Below are 22,522 nucleotides of genomic sequence, written 5' to 3'. Positions count from 1 at the left end.
CACAGGCTGACTAAATAAGTGATTTAAACGCTTGTTTCAACCCGTCAGTAAAAATGTCTTGGCCGCTAAAATGTAAAACATCTGAGAGCAGGAGGGCTGACCTTTACTTTATGGATACGATGTGTAGAAAAAGGTAAAAATCATGCATAATGGACAATGTTCGCCGGTGTCGCAGTCTGTCAGCACCCGACGCTGTGGAACCTCATCTAGGAAATATACAGAGGAGGAGAGGTTCTGATTGGAGCTAGTTAAATAGATGAGAACGAAAGTAAATCCGTACTTTTCTCAATGTGTAGGCCTACAAACAACAACAATGGAGTATTTTTCCTTCCAAGTCAGTGTTTGTTCCATGAAGTCATGGATGTGGATTTATTTCAACATTGTCCTGGTCATATGGAGCAGCTGTTACAACACATCTGTGACAGGTAACGTTATATACAACTTATTATTACAACTTAAAGGTTATTATTACAGTGGAGTGACGGTTGGGCGGCTCCCTTCCCCCACTATAGAGAAACCCTGCACTAAAACATCTGCAGCCTGCAGATGTTTTAGTGACAGGTTCAAAGTGGGTGCCGTGGAACCTTAGGGTGCCTTGACGCAAGTCCAGGGATGCCTCAGAATACGATCAGTGTCACTTCAGTTTAACCACTTAAAGGCCTTTACACACCGGGGGTGATTTTTTCATGCCAATAATTCGCATGAAAAAATCAGAAGTTACCTAAACACCAGCTTCTCACAGAGGTAGCCCAGACTGTAGGCTACTCTTTAATGATAATTAAAACAAAAATGTTTATGTTCTTAATTATGTAATTTATGCACCTCAAGAAGTTTTATTGATTGATTGAATGATTGAATACTTAATTAGTCCAAAAAGTAAACAGCACGAAAGTACATAAACTTAGTCAAAGCAAGCTTTCACATCAAAGATGAAGTTTCGCGGAGCAAAAATGCGGCTTTTATTTATTCAGACCGCCAGTGACTGCTACACCTCTGACCAATCAAAATGTATTTATGTATTCATTTATTAAACACGTTAGGCCATCCCATCCAACTCCTGTTGAAGATGAGTGAGCCAGATGCATCGGGCTATACAGCCTGCAGTGCTAGCCTGGGACCAGACGAATCTGCGAGTGCAAAAAAATATTGCACTCTGTCCACGCAGTGATATAGTCTGGCTACGCGAGGCTACTGCAGTGCAGACACATTGGTTCTCAAAAGTGGGGTCCGGGGTGGGGAGCCGGACCCCGGCGAGAGAGAAAGAGAGAGAGAGAGCTGAGAGAGAGAGAGAGAGAGAGAGAGAGAGAGAGAGAGAGAGAGAGACACACACACACACACACACACACACACACACACACACACACACAGAGAGAGACAGAGAGAGACACACAGAGAGAGAGAGACACACAGAGAGAGAGAGAGAGAGAGAGAGAGGCAAAGAGAGAGAGACAGAGAGACAGAGAGAGAGATAGAGAGACAGAGAGAGAGACTCCAGGTTAACTATCAATAAAAAATGGCCGACTTCCTGTTTGGTTTCGGTCATGGCTCCAAGAGACTTTTTCGTAAGTCGGGACATAATACAAGTGTGTACCAATTTGTGCAAAACCGTATTATCGGGCTTGAAGCACAAACTTTTGTAGGGGGCGCTATTGAGCCATTAGGCCACGCCCCCCCCCCCCCCCCCCCTTTTTTAAAATACGTAACGTTTCACCACTGGTATAATGTGAGTGCAATGTTGCGTAACATTTGGAGTACGCATGGTAATCGCTATGGTAATTTCGCGCACTGGGTCTCCTAGCTTGTCCGAGGGTGTCGGCGTGAATTTATGGCCGGGTTGAGAGCACCTCAAAGCGGGGACACAGGGGCTACCTGCATGGTGGCTCCCTGCTGGGTGTGGATCATGCCACATCATGTTTCTAAACAAACGATTCATTATTTCATATTTATTTATCTTAATATCAACCAGAGCCTCTCGCTCTGGGTGTTTATTTGATGTATTTATCGAAAATATTTATGTCCCCGCCCCTTGTCGGTCAACGGAACGGACTCCAACGCTCCATGCTGCTCAATGTTTGCCACTCAGTCTAGATGAGGGGGGGCGTGTCTCGGTGGTAAAGTGACGCATGTGCATACTCTCTATTATAAGCGAGTTGATGAAGACGCGTTGTGAGCTTGTACAGTAGATCGGCTATTTTCTATATGCTTATTTCTCTCGCAATCTGGCAACACTGCTGGTGATACAATGCCTGTACTTCTCCCCGCCCACTGAGACACAGAACGGCTAGAGCCTAGCCGGTACAGTGGGACCTCATCTCGGAGCTTTGTAGCGAAGGGAGAGGTTTGTGATGGGATTGGTGTTGTGAATGAAACTGTTTGTGTACGCAGATGATCAACCAAAGATGCTGAAGAATGAATTAATAATTAATTAATAATGAATAGTTTGTTTAGAAACAAGCTGTGACGGCCACGACCCCGCCATGCGTGTAGCTTCATTTCTCCCCCGACCAGCGGGGACACTGAGCGGATCCGAGGAGAGCTGAGAGCCCCTTCGGAGACAGAGAGCCGTGTACTGTAGCGTTCTAACTATAGCGATTTTTAGCATTTTAATAAACTAGAGGTCCGGCCGCTCTATGGGCGGCCGACCCCCTAGCCGCGCACGGGGCCCAGCATGGGCGCATGTATATTGGGGTACCAAAATCGTTGGATGAAAATTTCCAAAAGTAAAAAAAAAAAGGTAAAAAAAAAATATTATATAATTTTTTTTCCTGGGAGTGCTGGGACCCCCGGGGACCCCCGCGGAACATGGCGGACCCCTTGGGCTGTTTTTTTTTTTTTTCATGAACGTCCTTGCTTGTTTCTGTCGCTTGTTTTTGAAAACATGGCATCCCGACTGGCATCCCGACTGACATCACTGACGTATCCTTGGTATTTGTACTTCCGGGTTGCATATAATGATGACATCACTGTTGAATCCTTTGGTGTCATGAACCTAGCCTGGTGTGTTTACCAAATGCAGCAGGACAACGCGCTGTAGTGTGCCCGTCGGCGCTTCGTGTTGTTTCGGCTAAAGCCGTCGCCGTTCGGTGTCGGTGGTGCGCACGGTAAACGGTACGAAACTGTTTCACCTTCCGTTTTGTCCGTAATGTGGTGAGTGGAATAAATTATGTTGCGACGTGGAAACTGTGTAGTGAACAATGATAGGTGGCCTACGCCACCTGTTAATTCTGCGCACACGCCGTGGCTACTGTGTTGGCGAGATGTGGTGTGTCGGCGTTGTGTTTAGTCGATTACAGAGCTGTGGGTATAGCGTCAGCGGGGGGGCGGAAGTCACTCCTCGATTATATAAGTAGATAAGCATAAACAAACTACTTCACATGAACAATGTTGGTATAACTAAGAGATTTGAAGGGGAATATATATTTTATATACCCATATTTACAAATAAAAGACAAATTATGTAGAGGTCACTGCAAATGTCAATGATTCTGTGATACGCCCCGCCCCGTTTTCAAACTGTTTTCAGAGAGACCACATGACGTACAGTATCATACATTATATTTTCGGGCCATGTCATAGTCCCTTTAACTAAAACACACACGCACACACGCTGTATGAGAGAAGGAGAGAGATGGGCCACTGCACTGGCACAGCTCTACGTTAATATTTACCTTCCTGTTTATGTTTGTTCCTGGTTTTAATGTTGACTACGGATGGAAATTAGCTACTAAATCCGGCATATTTACATTCATAATCATGTTTTGTATTCATTAATGTGCACTGTCCCTACCAAATAAACTAGGTCAAGTACATGATGCAATCTAATACAGTTATTAACATTTGTTTAATGCAGACTTTCATTTTCCATTAAATGTGGTTATCAATTTGATCGAAAACTCAAAAGTGTAAAAATGTAAACAGTGTGCAGTCAGTACACAGAATACAGCTAATGACATCAATACATTCAAAAGTAGACTGTTGAGTTCAATTTATACTCCATCGCATCTCCCTTGCCAAAAAGTACAGTTCTGCATGCTTACAAACTATGTGTTTTTTTTTAGCTTGTAGATGTGTTTTTTTTTTGGCAAGCAACACCGTTATACTATAAATTAGACTGGAATGCACTGTATAATTAGCCTGGTAAACCCTCCCTCCGGAAATCTCATTTTCATTCGATGTCAGGAAGGAGTCTGGCATGAACGCCCATTCTGCAATATTGGGGAGTTTCCAGCGAAATCAGGACCTAACCGCGCCTATCAGCGTCGTCGCTCATCGTTCTGTGATTGACAGCTTACGTTGGCCAATCAGGTGGCGAGTTCGAGTGAGCCCGAATGAAGCCGAGTGCAGCCTGAGTGACGCCGAAAAAAGACGAACGGCAGCCATTGTTGTTCTGTGAGTGCCTTCACTTCTTACTTTTGTTTTTAAAACGGTCTCAAACTTCTTTTTTGAGGCACGGAATTTACTATTAAGATATCGTTTGGATAGAATTTAGTTGTTTAACTTCATATATGTGGTCAATTAATCATGACAGAGCCTATTTAAAAATATAAATTCAGAGAACCGGGAGGGGCGGGCTGTGACACGCATGTATCCGCATAAGGCAACCTATTTTGGGCTGGGCCGTCTCAAAAGTCCCGCTGCGTCATATTAGTGACGGAGGTCGTAAAAATCCACTGCAATTGGCTGAAGGGGAAAAACGATCATTGGCTGAAGGGGTTGTCAGTCAACGGTATTACTCCCGCCCAACTCCAGCCCGCAGCCAATATTGCAGAATGGGCGATCATGCCAGACTCCTTCCTGACATCGAATGAAAATGAGATTTCCGGAGGGAGGGTTTACCAGGCTACTGTATAATGTAGTGTTGAGTGAATCAGTGTGTTTGTTGTAAATATACTTCAAGTAAACAGCATATATCTAAAAATAATTAAATCACTATACACTAAACCCATTTTATTTTGTTTTAAGGCAATCAGGTGATTGGGTCATCTCAGGCTGTGCTGGCCAAAGTGGACGATGATGTGATTCTTCACTGTCGCATTGAACCGCCTTTTGACATGGAGAGGAAGACAGTGGAGTGGTTGAGACCCGACCTGAAGCCGGAATTCGTGCACATTCTTCAAGATGGACGTGGCATGCTCCGGCATAACAACCCATTGTACAAGCAGAGGACGTTCCTGTTTGGTGAGGAGTTGTCTCGTGGTAACATCTCACTGAAGCTGTCCAGGGTGAAGCTCTCAGACGAGGGGACGTACAAGTGTTTTGTTCCAGCCCTGAAGAGCAGCAGTTTGATCCAGCTCCGTGTTGGTAAGGTTTGGTCAAATCGGTACCTCTGTTGTCATGTCATCAAGATTCATTCTGATTGACACTTTTTACTTATTATTGAGGGTTCGAGGCCTATAGGCTCGAAACGTCTTTGAAACTCTTGGGTTTTACTATTCTTCCGCCGTTTTTTCTCTCCTGGCCTAACCGTGTGGTCACTTTTTACGAAACTCGGCAATATGGTAGAGGGCTATGCCAAACGGCCAAGGCCCGAAACTCACAACCATTGGCCAAAGGGTGGCGTTGTAGCACTCAATTGAAAATGCCAACTTTGAACAGGTACAACTCATCTCCCACCATTTTGAATTATATGAAAAACAGTAAAAATCTATCTCCTCCTGGGATTTTTGAGCAATCTGCAAGAAACCTTTTACACATGAGCTTTGGACCTATGCCGACAAACTGGGGATTGTTTATGATCCAATGAATATTGCAGTGTTATGAAAATTATTCGTCTGCCCCTAACACATACATGCAGACTCACATTTGTTTGAAACTTTGCAATAATATAGAGGGTCATTCCAAATATCACTGAAACCAATCTTACTCCAATTGGTCAAAGGGGGGCGCTATAGCAATTTTTTGAAAATGCAAACTTTAAACAGTTAAAAGTCATGCCTCGTTTGGCCGACAGCCATGAAACTTGCTTACATATGTGCCTTGACCCATGAGGAAAACTTCTATCACTTTGACCAGTAAGCTCCGCCCTTAGATTTTCCGCCATATTGAGCAGTTTGAAAAACATTTAAACCCAGGATTTCTGAGCAATTGGCATGAAACTGTGTGATCTGTGTGAGCTCCTTTTTCACCAGTTCAGGTCTATTGGTCCAATGGCTTGATTGCTATACCATCTGCCTTGTAGTCTCGCGTAGCCAGACCCAACTGAAAATGAAAAACAGCGACCTCTGCTGTTTGTTCTATGTCTGTTGGGTCTGGCAGGAAGCAAACGTAACACCAGTGCGCAAGGAAACCGGGGTTTGTGTCTGCCTTCAGCGCATCACTTCCGGTTGGTGCGACTATGTTTTCATTCCCACTAACAATATTTCTACATGGAACACTAACACCACTTCTCCCAGAGAACATGGATGGTTTTGGTTATAAGCCCACTTGTTTCTATGATGAAAGAGTAAGTTAAAATGTGAATATCTTTCTGTGGTTTTGTCTGCTCCGAGGACGCTATTGTAAAATTAGTTTCGGTTAGTTTCGAGGGGGACGGGTGGACGGACACGTGAATCCCGCCCACTACATTTGATTGGGTAAAGCGCGGCCTGCTTCCTGATCTGAAGGCACACCCACTTGAAAACAATGCGCACGGGTTGTCAACACGGCTACCGACAGATTCCAACGCAGAGCAGAATCTGTTCTTGAGAGATTATCTGCCTTGTAACCACAGGGTCGTCGGTTCAAGTCTCACTTCATGCAGAATTCATTTCAATTGCATTGCACACAACATGACTGTATCAAATAATACTTGTTCAATTGTTAAAGATACCATGAAATGCTTTTTTGAGAGTAGTTATTTTCAATGTATGGCGTACTTCATTGTTAAAATAGCCGATCTACAACCTCACAACTTTTTGGAGTACAGTTCTTTGAGAGAGTATGTTTTTGCAATGTATGTCATACTTCATTGTGAAAATAGCCGATCCACAATCTCACAACTTTTCAGATACACAACGTTTTGTGAGCTTGTAGATCGGCTACTTTCACTAGTTTTCGTTGCGAGGAGACAAAAAATGTCTTTATTGGTAAATGGTTTGTGAACCAGTGATCTAGAGTAGTTCGGGACACAGAGGCTTGGTTCATAATGGACGGAAATACTTATAAATATCAGCAGACACTACTGAGGCTATCATATCTCTAGCTCAATGAGAAGAAAGGCAGGCTAGTCCAGAGGTCGCTGGTTCGGTCCCTGTCCCCGACGATGTGTTGAGGTGATCATGATTTGGCATTCGTAGGCTTACGCATAGTATTTCTTGAGGTTAGGGGTAGGCATAGTTTTACTGAGGTTAGGGTTAGTGAGGGTTTAGAATGCTCATGTTAATTGCATGGTTTTCTTTCTCTCAAGTTCAGTCTTCTATGTTTCTATGGCTTATTGTGCATATTACTTATCATTGCTTCTTTCTTTTTTCTTTCTGAATTCCATGGCCCCGCTTATCGCTGCTTGCAGCTATATTGTCCACTTAAATTTGTCATGATGTTTCAAAAGAGTGTCATGATGTGAATAGCCTTAGTATAACGTTTAAGTAGTTAATGTATGTTTTGTAATAATTATCTAAATCTGCAAACTAGGCTGCATAAACTTATAAAGGAACAGAGCCGACCACAGTGATCAGTGTAGGCTGAAGATGAACATCTATTGGTTCACATTCAGTCTGAAAATGGAGGGAAAAGATGCAATTACATAATGTGAGGGTTGTAATGGAAAAGTAATAATATAGCTGCAAGCAGCGATAATACGGGGCCAGGAGAGAGAAAGAGAAATGATAATTCCTTTAACAGGTCAGTTCATGAAAGTCCTTGCGGTCTTGTTTCCAATGAGGGCCTGTGAGCAATTAGGGGTTAAGAGTCTTGCTCAGGGACACATTTCATTTCATTGACACATTTGCTGACCTGGCCTGGAATCGTACCTGGGTCAACCAGAGCCTCTGGCTTTCTAGGCGGGCTCACTAACCACTCAGCTATGGCCGACCCTCAGAGAGAGAGAGAGAGAGAGAGAGAGAGAGAGAGAGAGAGAGAGAGAGAGAGAGAGAGAGAGAGAGAGAGAGAGAGAGAGAGAGAGAGAGAGAGAGAGAGAGAGAGAGAGAGAGAGAGAGAGAGAGAGAGAGAGAGAGAGAGAGACGGAATAGATTGAAGAGACAGAGAGAGAGACATGGAAACGGAATAGATTGAAGATAGAAACGGAATAGATTGAAGAGACAGAGACATGGAAACGGAATAGATTGAAGATAGAAACGGAATAGATTGAAGAGAGAGAGAGAGAGCCATGGAAACGGAATAGATTGATTGTTTTTTGCAATTCAACTTAAATGAGTCTGCATCATGTGAGGCTTGAACCGGCAACCTTGCGATCGTGAGGCACTCTTAGGTAGCTGCAACACTACCTATAGTGCTATAGCTTTGTCCAGGCTGATATTGTCTGTTGAGGATCACAAACTCTTGCCTTCTGTCATGACCCAAGCCCCTGTTTCACTAACACAAAGATCACTCGTTCACAAACCATTTACCAATGAAGAAATTGTACATCTCCTCAGAACCAAAACTAGTGAAAGTAGCCGATCTACAAGCTCACAAACCATTAAAAGTTGTCAGATTGTACATCGGCTATTTTCACAATGAAGTATGTTATACATTGAAAAAACATACTCTCATTGCTATCTGAAAAGTTGTGAGATTGTAGATCAGCTATTTTCACAATGAAGTATGTAAAAAACACTCAATTAAGTATTTCATGTTATCTTTAACAATTGCAAATGTATTCATTGATAGTCATGTTGTGTGAAATGCAACTTAGATGAAGTCTGCACCAAGTGAGGCTTGAACCTGTGACCTTGAGGTTGTGAGACATACACTTAAGCGGGACGCTATTGGACCAACAGACAAACCTCTGAAAAAAGAGATCACACTGATCATACAGTTTCACGCAAATAGCTGAAAAATCCTGGGTTTAAGTGTTTTTCAAACTGCTCAAGATTGCGGACAATCTAAGGGTGGTGCTTACTGGTCAACGTGATGTGTTCCTCATTAGTCAAGGCACATGTGTAAGCAGGTCTAATGGCTGTCGGCCAAACGAGGCATGACTTTTGCCTGTTTAAAGTTTCAATTTTAAAAAAATTGCTATAGCGCCCCCGTTTGACCAATTGGAGTAAGATTGGTTTCAGTGATATTTGGAATGGCCCTTTACATTTCTGCATTTCTGTTTCAAAGAATGGTAAGTCTGCATGTATGTGTTAGGGGCAGATGAATAATTGTCATAAAACTGCAATATTCATTGGCTCATTAAAGCTTCATTTTTTCACTTATGGAAAATATTTTGCAAACGTTTTTTGGCATAGGTCCAAAGTTCATGTGTAAAAAGTTTCGTGCAGATTGCTCAAAAATCCCAGGAGGAGATAGGTTTTAACTGTTTTTCATATAATTCAAAATGGTGGGAGATCTAAAGGTCAGAGGTCAAAAGTCAGAGTGTGAAAGTTGTTCAGCATGAGGAGACGCATGTGTGCATCGAAGTTTCATGGCTGTAGGTGAAACAGGGCATGAGTTGTACCTGTTCAAAGTTGGCATTTTTCAATTGAGTGCTATAGCGCCACCTTTTGACGAAAGATTGTGAGAATTATTTCTTCATCGTTTTTCATGACCATCTATCATATGGCCGAGTTTCATAAAAAGCGACTGCACGGTTCAGCCAGAACTGCCAAAAGTGGCAGAATAAACGGATTAATCAGAATAACAATACGGGTCCATGCTGGAAGCCTGGCCCCGTAATAAGGAGTATGTCATGTAACTACTTACTGTGCAGGGAATAAGTAAAGTGAAAATATTAATTTTTAAAAGAGTAATAATTTACTTTTTGTTTTGGTAACAAACCCAGCTGCTGACTGACTGACTGACTGACTGACTGACTGACTGACTGACTGACTGACTGACTGACTGACTGACTGATAATGACTGATAATGATCTGTTTATGTGTTTTTGTAGGTGCTGTGTCTCAGCCAGTGATCTCTTTAACTGGAATAGGTGATATTGAATCTTGGATATGTGATTCTGGGTGCTGGTATCCTGAACCTGAGATGTCTTGGCTGGACAGTGATGGAAACAACATCAATACTGAACCCTCAGTGACAGAGAAACGTTCAGATCACTGTTATGTTGTCCAGAGGACTGTGACAGTGGCTCTAACAGAGCATATGACCTGTAGAGTTGACCTACCACACATCAACTACAGTGTTGAGATACTACAACCTTACATCTCAGGTAATGAACCTTTCCTTCACTGTTTAACACCTTGAGGAACCTCTGTAAACACCTCTGTCATACTGTAACACTGTATTCACTCACTGTAATGATTAATGAAGGTTTGAAAGTAGTTTGTAAGAAATAAGACAAGTCGATTGCAGAGTAAAACATTGTGAATGAGAGGCGGGGCTCCATGTGATTAACGGTCATTGATCAAAAGCACGTCCCACACCTACATACGTGGATGTGATAATCAAAGACAAATGGTGGTTTAAAAAACACAAACAAACTGGACAGATGTACAGTATGGAGATGACTGGAGACACAGATGGAGGGCTCATCTGAGGATGACGTACAGAGATATAGATATTGTTTTATTAAATCAATTAGTCTTAACTAAAATTGATTATCGATTACGTTTTATAATTTATTAAATCTATTCATTTGATTAACTGTTGCATCCTTAATCTGCACATACATACTCTTTACACTTTTACCTGCTATATTTACACAACACAACCATTGGGCCAGAGTGAGCTTTATAACTCATTTAATCTGCCATCCCTTCTTGTTACTATAGTTGTATTACAGTTATGTATTTATCACATTGGTTGTGCACTATAGGGCCATCCAGAATCCTGGTGAATCAAGACCATAAAACATTCTGTGTAAAACATATTTGAATATTTATAATAATTATATTATATACTATATTTAATAAATACCCTTTTTTGCTGTTTTCAAATATGTTTTGACACATAATCAAATGTTTTATCGCCTTGTTTCACCAGGAGCCTGGATGGCTTGGTTCTAGGCTTATAATAATTAATATAAATATTTCCCAAAATCTCTATGGGAAAAATGTATGTCATGCACTAACATAGAAATGATGTTTGATCAATATACCTTAATACCTATAACTGTCAACTATTAAACTATTTATTAAAACTATACATTGAACTGTGGTCCTAAACAACACATTGTAAAAAACAACAAAAAAACAACAACATATAACTTGATGTGAACGACTACGTCAGATTATCATTTCATCATAAAGTCTTCATCCACATGTGAAGCTGTTTCTACTCTGGACTCACAACAAAGCAGAAGTCTTTCTCAGGCTTCTTGATAAGCAAAGGAAATGTATATTTATTTGTTTATGTAATAATAAATTCACACTTATGTATTAATAAATGTACATTTATCCAAAGTGACTTACTGTAACATCACCACAGAATTGATGGATTCATTATAATTTTACATAATGTAACAGTTGTGTCATGACTCACTGTGTTTCAGAGAGAGGACCAACTGAGAGAGGACCAACTGTAGGAGTGATTACAGGGATTGTTATTTCAGTGATCATCATCATCTTGGTGTCAACAATACTGGGATATTTATACTGGAAAAAGAAGAAGAAAACTAGTAAGTCTTGAACTCATTTGTTAATATATATATATTTTTTCAAATCCATATTTGACACATCCATCCATTCATGTAACTATAATCTATAATGATAACAATGTGAAGATCTAAATGATTATTGTCTCCACACTGACCTCTCACTGTCTCACATCTCTACTTTTACAGAACGAGACGAAGCCACAATAATCTCCACCATATGTCAAGGAGGTTAGTGTGTGTGTGTGTGTGTGTGTGTGTGTGTGTGTGTGTGTGTGTGTGTGTGTGTGTGTGTGTGTGTGTGTGTGTGTGTGTGTGTGTGTGTGTACAGTCAAATGTAACTTTTGACTGTGTGTACAAGATGATGATATAATCCAATATTTCGTATTGTTTCAGATGAAGAACAGATCTTCCTGCAGGGTGAGAAATATAACTTCAATATATTGATTAAATTGATCAACAGTGTTAACATGTTACAAAGTGGCCAAAAGTGTTGGGCATTTGAGTGGCTGATCTTCCTTGGCCTATTAGGGAATCCTGTCAGATACAAATAATGTAGGTGTGGCCTATATGCAGTAGTTGAAAAAGTACTCAAATGTCCTACTTAAGCTTACTTGAGCTTGTAGATCTGCTATTTTCAAATGTCCGAAAAATATACACGGTTGAAGTGGTTAGTGTGTTTTGTTTTGTAATAATAATCAAAATCTACAAAGTAACTAGTAACTAAAGTTTTCAAATAATTGTAGTGGAGTAAAAGTACAATATTTGCCGTGTGGAGTAGAATAAAAGTAAAGAAAACTAGAAAATGTGCTCCTCGGAGCACAGGTCTCCGCCAGTACTGTTCCTGATTAATCCCGTTTTACCTCACTTCAAAAGATATAAATGATCTTTTGAAGTGACACACCTATTTACAGGTCTCTATTTCATCATGCGTCTGGCTAGCCAATCAAAGCACACCCTTTCAACCGTCACGTGTATGTATCACGTGTCACGTGAAGCTTGACCAAAGTTAGCTTGGTGGACACACGGAAGGACGAGAAAGAAAACATAGTCTCCTGGCGGAGACAATTAGAAATGCTCAAGTAAAGTACAAATACCTCAAAACTGTACTCTAGCTAACACATGAATGGGCCTATTATAGCGCCACCATGAGGCCGATTTGAAAAAGGAGTGTGTGTGTGTGTGTGTGTGTACCGAAAAGTTATCAAAATTGACGATACAGTGTAGTGTAGGAGAAAAAAACATAACTTTTCAAAGAAGACTTTGAAGATGTCAATGACAGTTGTTGGGACATAAAACCCAAAGGTTATAATATTAATATGTTAAACATTTTATTATTCTAGATTCTCATTTGTTATTTATAATTGTTATTCATTGAGAAACAAGTGTTTTTCTTTCCAAATCAAGAGTCAATAGCCTAATAATTGAAATTAAATACAAATCGTATTGTGACACACACACACACACACACACACACACACACACACACACACACACACACACACACACACACACACACACACACACACACATGTATATATATATATATATATTCCAATCACAGAATATGAAGTTTACATGTGTTTCATTACAGAGCCATCAGAATGCAATGAGATGACTGACATGAGAGACATGTCAGGAGAAGAGGAGGAGCTGAGAGATGACATCATTCCTATTACATCACCAGAACCACGGAAATGGATCCCAGTCAGTAAAAGATGGAGGCCAAAGTTAGAGAAGCTTGCAAACATTGATGACTGTAAAGTTATCAAAGTTAGGAGTCTTCTGTTTGTGGCAGAAGAAGAATTCCGTATCGCAGTGGGAGGTGATGGAGTTGAGGTCTTCTTAGGGTTAACAGATGATGGCACTGAAGTCGCAGTGAAAAGAATGTCTAAATTCTTCTTTCATGTGCTGAAGAACGAGACAGACTTTTTACGTCTTCCAAAGCTTAAACATCCTTCAATTGTACGATATGTTGACTTTGCAGAAGATACAAACTTTGGTTATCTTGGTCTTCAGTTGTGTGAATACTCCCTGGCAGAATACATCACTGAACACAACCTTTCTGACTTTATGAAGAAACAACTTGCACATCAGTTTGTCCAGAGCTTACATATTCTTCATCGCCAGGATCCTAAAATTCTCCACCGTGATATCAAGCCCCAGAATGTCTTGATTGGTAAGCTACGGAAACAAAAAATTCAATAAGCAAATAAAATCAGAAATATATGCAACATATGCTGAATTTATGATCTAAAACCCTTTATTATGTTGATATACACAATTCTCCTTGCAGATATTCAAAGCAAGGCAAGACTATCAGATTTTGGAATAAGCCGAGAATTACCCAAAGGACAAACAACCCTAGTTACAAGAGTTGCAGGAACGAAACACTGGAAGGCAAAGGAGACTTTGGACAATGATAAATTCCCATATAAAAAAAGCACCGATATCCAGGTTGTTCTTTTTTTCTGTGTGAGAATAATTTAATTAATAACAACATCAAAATGTTCTTACTCAATGTACATGCTCATTCTTAAGGTGGCTGGGATGTTGATATACTACATCCTGTCTGGAGGAGAGCATCCATTTGGCAAAGGCGTTAAATGTGAAGGCAACATTCTGGATGGAAAGTACAACCTGCACCAGGTTCAGGATGTGGTTGCCAAGGATCTCATCGAGAGGATGATCAATGAAGACCCAAAGAAAAGACCTAGAGTGGAGGAATGCTTGTCTCATCCTTTATTTTGGTCAAACGACAGGTATGATAGATTTTCCCTTCCCCATTATTCATTCATTCACTGATATCTAAACGTTATTTCAGTTCATCATAGTCTAATGCTTTCAGTATATTTTTTCAGGAGAGTAGAGTACTTGAGAAGGATTGGAAAGGAGGTTGAGAACTGTCCAGATGATGACAAGGACCTCATCACTGTACTGGACCAGTATGCTGAGCAGGGACAGTTCAACACATGGAAACACAAGGTGACTTTATTACTAATAGTGTTGGATAAATGAATCCAACATCATGTAGCCCCCCCCGTCCCCGTCCCCCCCGTCAATGTGATGACTTCATGATCAAACGACGCAACTTTTACTGACAGAAAGTTGACCTACAAAATAATGTTTGTATGCCTTAAATTGCACTTAACCTTTATTTTCTCTACTTTTTTTCTCCATTTCTCTACTTTATTTGTTGTATTCTTTACTTCACTTTAACATTGAAATCTTCAGTGTAACTTAAGAAATAATTTCCACAAAGACTCCTAACAAAAATAAGATGAGACAGTCTACTGTAATAGGAGAAATGTACCACATCATCTAGATGTAGAATCTACAGCGTTCTATTTAACAACCAAATTCATACATTTCTAACAAGAAAGTTCAGAGTAAATGAGGAGGTTAGTGCTTCTGATATGTCAGCTTATATTCTCAGATCTTGTGACGTGAGACACAGTTAGACATGAAAGAACAGATCTATAATGTGCTGAGTCAACAGCTGCCATGATAAGAATGTTTACACTGAGGTTCTCTAGACTCTTATGTTCTTCAAAATGTTCATCACAGCCTTAAGTCAGTCTTCAGTCTCACCAGAACCCAGTTGGTGAAACACACTAGAAGTTGGAATGAATGAATATTGCATTATCTCATCATTCCCTTACGATACCTTTGTAATGCCTTTAAATGCCTTTGTGTAGGAAATGTGCTGTTTAAATACACGTGCCTTGGCAAGGGAACTAAAGCATAATTTAAAGCTCATATCCAGCTGTTCCCGAGCTCTATGTTTTCCTAGTTTTTCCAGTCTGACTTCAGTTGCTTCTTCTCATTGGATACTGATGGCGTGGCTTATATTTATATATATATATATATATATATATATATATATATAGTGTGTGCGTGTGCGTGTGCACGCGCGTGAATATATCAAGTCCCTTTCATTTCATCTATATATATTGTTTTCCAGTTACCACTTGAGTTGAAGATGGATGAAATGAAGTCGTACCCTGAGAACTCTTTTGGACTGCTGCGCTTCATTCACAATCTCCATGAACACTAGTAAGTTTAATTACATTTAAAAACAACACACACAGAAGTCAATCCTGTCCATTTATAAATATGTTGTGACTCCACTGATCACTGCTTTGTGTTCACAGTGCTGAAGAGGCAGCTGGTGTTGACCTGATGGAGATGTTTCCTGATCTGTTTGGATGTGTTTATCAGTTTGCCCAAAAACAAGACTGGAACTCAAGGCCAACCCTGAAGGACATGTTTCACACAGAAGATTCTGAATGAAAGTCCACAAACCATTGAGAAAAAGTGAGAAAGACTCTTTTCAGTCTATAAAAGGAAGAATCAGTATTCGATGACTCAGTGACTTGAAGGACTCTCATGATTAAAGAGTCCAATATGCAGTATCCTGTAACAAAACATGTTCCCTTCCTAATCTAGTTGTCTCCACCGGGAGGACCTAGCGCTTCCCACTCAACATTCCCCATTGACAGGGGCTGCCCAGCCAATAGGAGTACTGTACATGTAGCAACAAAGATCACCCTCCCCAGCCAATAGGAGTACATGTAGCGTGTATGTGTGTGTATATGGCCTGTCCAGCCAACACACATGAGGACATTGAATGAACTGAAACCAGCGCTTCCCTAAACAACAGGTTTGGGGATCTGTTGGGAATTGATTACATAAAACCGGCAGCTGCGTGTTTAGTCTCAATGTTTGTAAACAAATAATTGGTCACTACAGCTTCAGTTTGACTATCGAGCACCGAAGTCTGACGTAATTTATGCTTCCTACCTAGGTTGCGTCCCCCCCCCATTCTGAATTCCCATAGACGTCTTTAATATCGCGTCAAATAAGAACTGTGTTCCAAAACTCTTATGGATATGAAGCATCAACTGACGGTGAGAAAACGTTGTTACTTCTGCCGAATTAGTATATGCGACCATTCTAAGATGACCCAATATTATTCTCCATAGAGAAATTACTTTACGACCCAGGGGATGAACGATTGACGTCAGGACTTCTGTACTCTATAGCAGTGTTTCTAAAACTTTTTCATTCCAAGGACCCCCAAAATGATATGTATTTGGCCGCAGACCCCCATCTCAAATATTTTGTTCCAGGGACCCCCAGAAGCAAAGATTTGAGTTACAAACGTTCGCATGAATATATATATATATATATTCAAAGGTTTGCACACATTTTCGCGATTTTTCAAAAATAGCAGATCTACAAGCTCATAGCGTGGCACTCGGTGCACCTCTACTACATGGTACAGTAACACCCTGAAGGTGATTCAAACTGAACCTCCAACAGGAGAAAATAAACTAGACAGTTAATGGTGCTATATGATGTGAGGGTGTTATTTTTATAGCATTGGGTTTTTGTTTTTATTGTTGTTTTTTACTTGTCTTGTACATGTTTTATGACATATAATATGACGTGCGCCTGTGTTTTGCTGTTATATCGTGGAGTTGTTTTTTCCTTCTTTGCTCATGTCGTTGGACATACAATCCCATATGACAGACAAGCACTGATGGCATAGAGTTAAAAATAATAGAGAGGGCACCGGATATCGCCTCCAATCCCCTTGCATTGAGTTGCTCACCCAGCGCATGGGCCGAAATCACCCCTTCTTCCGGGTTGGAAACGTATTGGAAAATGTGATGGGCGCGGCCTATTTGCGTCACTGGGGCCCCATGGGCTTGTTCATATACATTGGGCACACCTGCAATACCTCAAATGGCCAGCATGTCCATTTGGCTTCAATGAAACCACTGGGTTCTGGGGGCTTGACTGATGGACATCAAAACGGCCATCACTCATGTACATACATGTTTATTGATGGATATGCTATGTGTAAATATGTAGATACGTTGTTGTCTCTTTTTTTATTCCTTCTTTCTATTTTTTATTCCTTCTTTATTACCTTTATAACCTTTTAACTAAAAGTGTTTTGTTTGAACCAAAAGGCCTCAGCCTGTGTTCACTCAGGGTCAGTTCTAGATCATTCTTCAGGAGAAAGACAATCAGTATGAATGTTTTCATTGTCTGTGATGTGGAGGAATATTAAACTGACAACTTTTCAGAAATAAACAAACTACATTTGTACAAAGATAAACATGAGTGTATCTTGTGTTTGGGGGGGGGGGGGTCTTTCATTACAGTTCTGGAGTAAATTTCAAAATGTCATCTTTGTACAATTGAGCATAATCTGAAGCAAACTCATTTCCTTATCTTAATTCATATATTTAATCTTGTATTGCCTTTTAGTTGCAGCTTCAAGAAAGCTTTTATCTTGATGTCAAAATACAAATACTTCCTAATACAAGGTTTTGGAATATATGTCAGCATGCAGTGTGTAAGAATGAATGATACTTGAGTCAATAATCTTCACTGTGGCCTTACGTCTTTATAATCATCCTTACATCTTTATTATCCTCACCTTGCTAAACTAATGGCCTAAAGTCATTTTTTGAGGAAAATGATATTTTTGCCTAAGTCAGCTCCTCATGACACTGTCCACCTCTGGTAAAATGGCCCATCTCCTAATTGAAAAGGATCATGCTGTTCACTCACCTTTTAGTAAAATGGCCTAACTCCCTAGTGTGACTTAGGCCAAAATAGGCCATTTTTTTTGGCCTAAGTCACATGGTTTTGTGACTTAGGCCAAATTATTTACTGATTTAGGCCATTTTTATATTTTTTTGTTGGCCTGAATCAGATTTAATCTTATTTAAACCTATTTAAATCTCTTATGTTACATAACTGACAGACAGTGTTATTTCTATTTAAATCATAATTTGTTATAAACGTTTTGGGTGAAATGATTAAGAAATATCATATAGTTTTGTTTTGGATCAGTTTTTTTTTTTTCCTGAAAAACGTAAAAAAAAATGACATAGGCCATTAGTTTAGTAAGGCGATGTTATGATACTTTAAAGTACATTTTGATGCCAATACTTTTGTACTTTTTTGAATTCCGGACTTTTACCTGTAACCTGAGTATTTCTATATTGCAGTATTGATACTTTTACTTAAATAAAACATGTGTGAGTACTTTTTCCACACTGCCAAACAGAGGACAGTGAAAGTGTGTCTATGTGAGAACATTCTGCTGTGACAACAAGTCACTGCATGCTGAGACTGCTGGTGACTCACCTCCACTAACATGCATGTCTTACTGATCACATCTATAACACATAGAGGTCAGAGGTCACAGATAAGTGTTTTAACCACTTAAAGTTTAAGTGGTTTGAACATTTTCTTTAAAAAAAATAGTGAAATAACAGATCTACAAGACCACTGACTCAACCCAGTGCACAGTGAGCTTGTAGATCTGTCTATAATGACATCACTCCCTGAATAGAGACACCAGGATGAAAGCTGTTAGATCTCACTGTCAGTCAGAGATGGAAGTACTCAGATATGTTACTTAAGTAAAAGTATCAATACCACAATATAAAAATACTCTGTTACAGCAGGTGAAAGGCCTGTGTTCAAAATGTTACTTGAGTAAAAGTACAAAAGTATTGGCTTCAAAATATACTTAATATAGTAAATATACTTAAAATAGTACCAAAGGTAAAAGTACTAACACTTTTGAAAATAGCAGATCTACAAGCTCAAAACGGGTCGCATTGCGACGCGTTGTGAGCTTGTAGATCTGCTATTTTCAAATAGCCTATATATAAAACAGGGCTAAAATGGTTAATGTATGTTTTATAATGTAATCATTTATATCTGCAAAGTAACTAAAGTTTTCAAATCATTTTGTGGAGTAAAATTATAATATTTGCCTCTGAGATGTAGTGGAGTAGAAGTAAAAGTATTGAAAATAGGAAATACTCCAGTAAAGTAAAAAAAAAATCCTCAAAAGTGTAAGTACAGTACTTGAGTAAATGTACTTAGTTACACCACTGCTGTCAGTTTCCATATTTGAACAAAACAAAAGTACATTGTAATGTTCCATTGATAGTGTAGACTTCTAATGTCTGCAGGACTGTTCTTTCTGCATCCATTTTGATCTGATTTACACTTTTTAAACAACTAAGTGTTTGACATCAGTCAGCAGGATGTTCACTGTTCGATCCCGGGCTCCCCAGGACTTAAGTTAAGTGTAGAAGTGTCCTTGAGCAAGACGGCGAAGACGCTGAACCCCTAATTGCTCCTGATGAGCGGGTTGGTGCCTAAAGTACATTATAACAGAGTTTAAAACATCCGCAACAACTGGAGTGATGGCCGGTGGAAGCAAGAGCATTGGCGTGTTTACAACCGTGCCATCAGGACCAACAACGATGTTGAAGGTTGGCATAACCGTCTGAACCGAGAGGCACAGCGTGGAAACGTGGTGCAGCTGTACCTCTACTGCTACTATATTTTCTTCTATCATGTATAGTGTACTGTTTAGCTACGTTTTCTCTATCACTTACCAACAACAAAGCAGCATGCTATGTAAAGTACATGTAGCAAAAACATGTTTTTCTCTCTCTCTCTCTCTCTCTCTCTCTCTCTCTCTCTCTCTCTCTCTCTCTCTCTCTCTCTCTCTCTCTCTCTCTCTCTCTCTCTCTCTCTCTCCATGCCACTTTGTTTCTGGCACACACAAAAAAAACTCTTTCTGAGAGAATGGGAATGTTACTCTTAGCTGTCGCCCTCCTGTACAGCTTCAGTTTGACTCTACCTAATACATGGTATACAGTAGACTCTACATACTACATGTTACAGTAGCACCAGCTGAAAATAAACCAGTTAATGGTGCGATACGATGCAAGGGCGTTATTTTTACAACATACTTTGAGTTGGGTTTTTGTTATTATATTATATATTTTTTTTACTTGTCTTGTGGATTTTCTATGATGTATTGTATGTAACGTATACAGTATGTTGTCATCTGGTTTATATTCTTACTGTGAAGGAAATGTACTTCTTTGCTAAATCCAGTATATATATATATATATATATATATATATATATATATATATATATATATATATATCCACTGTATTATTTATTGTTAGTATATATTATTAGTATGTATCCACTGTATCATATATTGTTACAGTATGTATCCACTGTATCATATCTGGTGGATAAGTGGAGTTAGAAGGTTTTGTTCATCATTGATAGAACAGCTGAATGGACCTCCAAGCTCACAATGAGGTTGGAGGTCAAAAGGGGGTGGAGCCTGGAGTCCAAAACCAAAAACCAGCTAACTCCACTTGTCAGAAGCCTTTTTAATGCTTTTCATTGGTTCATTTTTTTTTACCAACACACAGACATAAAGGGTGTTCAATAGCACTGATTTATAGAAAAAAAATGCAAAAGCGTCAAAATGGAGTTAGCTGGTTCCTGCCAACGATATATTGTTCAATAAAGCTATATGGTACATTTAATAAAAAAAGAAACAATTTAATTAAAAAATGGTATGTACTGTTGGAGGGAGTACAGCATTGTGTTGAACAGAGTTATGTCACATTGTGACGTTAACGTTATATACATGTTATATATGGGTACAGATAGTGCAGGAAACTCAATGGTTAATAGTCCTTAGGCTGGTTGTGTTCCATTGACCTTCTTTTATCACAACAGAGAATCGATTGAATATTGTATTAAACAGATATGACAACATTGTTTATAAGGAGCTGCTTTAACTGTCTGTGACCCATTCAAACATCTTTGTAATAACTTTGCTTTGGTAATAAAATAACATTCTCTATTAATGTCAATTCTCTAACGACTTGTGTTTTTTTTTCTTTTTTTAAATAAAACAACATTTGTTTTTGCTGACATACAAAAATACATACATATGTAGGATATATATTTCACTCAAACGTGATGGAGACAGTTGTGAGGGGCCCCGGCAGTGTTAAGGGTTACTGGGGGCTTCCACTTAGAAAGGGGCCTAACGCTCTTTTCTAGTATTATTGTAGTGTTGCTGTGTCAGTGTAAAGGCCTTGATACATGTGTCCGTATTTGTGTCAATATCAAAAAGCATCAGTTGTCAATGTTTACATTTAATTTTTCTATTCAGAAATAGCAACCTCTTAATCTTACTGATTGCCAGATCATCAACCCACCTAAAATACAAAAAAACATAATGCACCACTATACCATATAATTTGTTATGTGGCTCCCCCTGCTGGGCATCCTCCAGAATGCATTGCACTGCATTATCATAATCAGAGGCAGGCTATCACTGTAAATTGGCCATCATCCCTATATTACCCAGAGGTAAAACATTTAATTGTATTATGTTGTATGTATACACGTGGTGCGTAACATACTGTATATGCACTGTAATATGCATACGATCATTTGAAATAATTTGCACTTCCGGTGCTCAAACAATATTTAGAATAATATATCAGATAGTCAAAGAGACAGAGCCCTCAATACCCTCATACCCGACTAACTATATATATATATATATATATATATATATATATATATATATATATATATATATATATATATATATATATATATATATATATATATATATATATATATATATATATATATATATATATATAATGTGTAAATGTGTAATGTCCTGACACCATCCATTAAAAGATGTGAATCTCTGGTTTCTTTCCAAACTAGCCTAAAAACAACACATCTATCAGGAAACCACAAGGAGAGGTAAATGTAAATTCTCATTTCCTTTGTAAATAATAGTGTTTGTATTTGTTGATGACATGTATTATTGTGAACTTTGATTAATTGAATACAGGCCCAGGACTTTTTTTTAGCCTTAATGTCTGACGTACTGTTTACATTTAATGACTGATAAAGTATTCGATCAATCAATCAATCAATCAATCAATCAAAGTAACATTTCAA

The 22,522-nt window shown here is 39.2% G+C and overlaps 2 protein-coding genes across 3 annotated transcripts; both read left to right on the top strand.

Annotated features, from left to right (window-relative positions):
• Positions 1-1,513: 1,513 nt before the first annotated feature.
• LOC311035049 (CD276 antigen homolog) lies at positions 1,514-10,323 on the top strand (the record flags this gene model as incomplete). The annotated part of the gene is made up of 3 exons (XM_084043129.1): positions 1,514-1,562; positions 4,963-5,301; positions 10,013-10,323. The coding sequence occupies 3 exons, from the start codon at positions 1,514-1,516 to the stop codon at positions 10,321-10,323; spliced, it is 699 nt and encodes a 232-aa protein (XP_083899255.1).
• Positions 10,324-13,296: 2,973 nt separating this feature from the next.
• Positions 13,297-15,979, top strand: LOC311034828 (serine/threonine-protein kinase/endoribonuclease IRE1-like). Of its 2 annotated transcripts, none has more exons than XM_084042848.1 (6): positions 13,297-13,850; positions 13,968-14,128; positions 14,213-14,433; positions 14,533-14,656; positions 15,636-15,727; positions 15,826-15,979. In XM_084042848.1, exons 1-6 carry the CDS (start codon positions 13,304-13,306, stop codon positions 15,962-15,964), a joined length of 1,284 nt encoding a protein of 427 aa, XP_083898974.1. In that variant the 5' UTR covers positions 13,297-13,303; the 3' UTR covers positions 15,965-15,979. The 2 variants fall into 2 exon arrangements, with proteins under 2 accessions (XP_083898974.1, XP_083898973.1); XM_084042847.1 differs by having other exon boundaries at positions 14,533-14,674; positions 15,648-15,727.
• The last annotated feature ends 6,543 nt before the right edge of the window (positions 15,980-22,522 follow it).

The sequence above is a fragment of the Gymnoscopelus microlampas genome, assembly GCF_963454915.1.
Source record: "Gymnoscopelus microlampas genome assembly, chromosome: 19".
NCBI classification, from domain to species: domain Eukaryota; kingdom Metazoa; phylum Chordata; class Actinopteri; order Myctophiformes; family Myctophidae; genus Gymnoscopelus; species Gymnoscopelus microlampas.
Note: the sequence above shows the minus strand (reverse complement) of the source record. Positions and strands in the feature narration are given on the sequence as shown.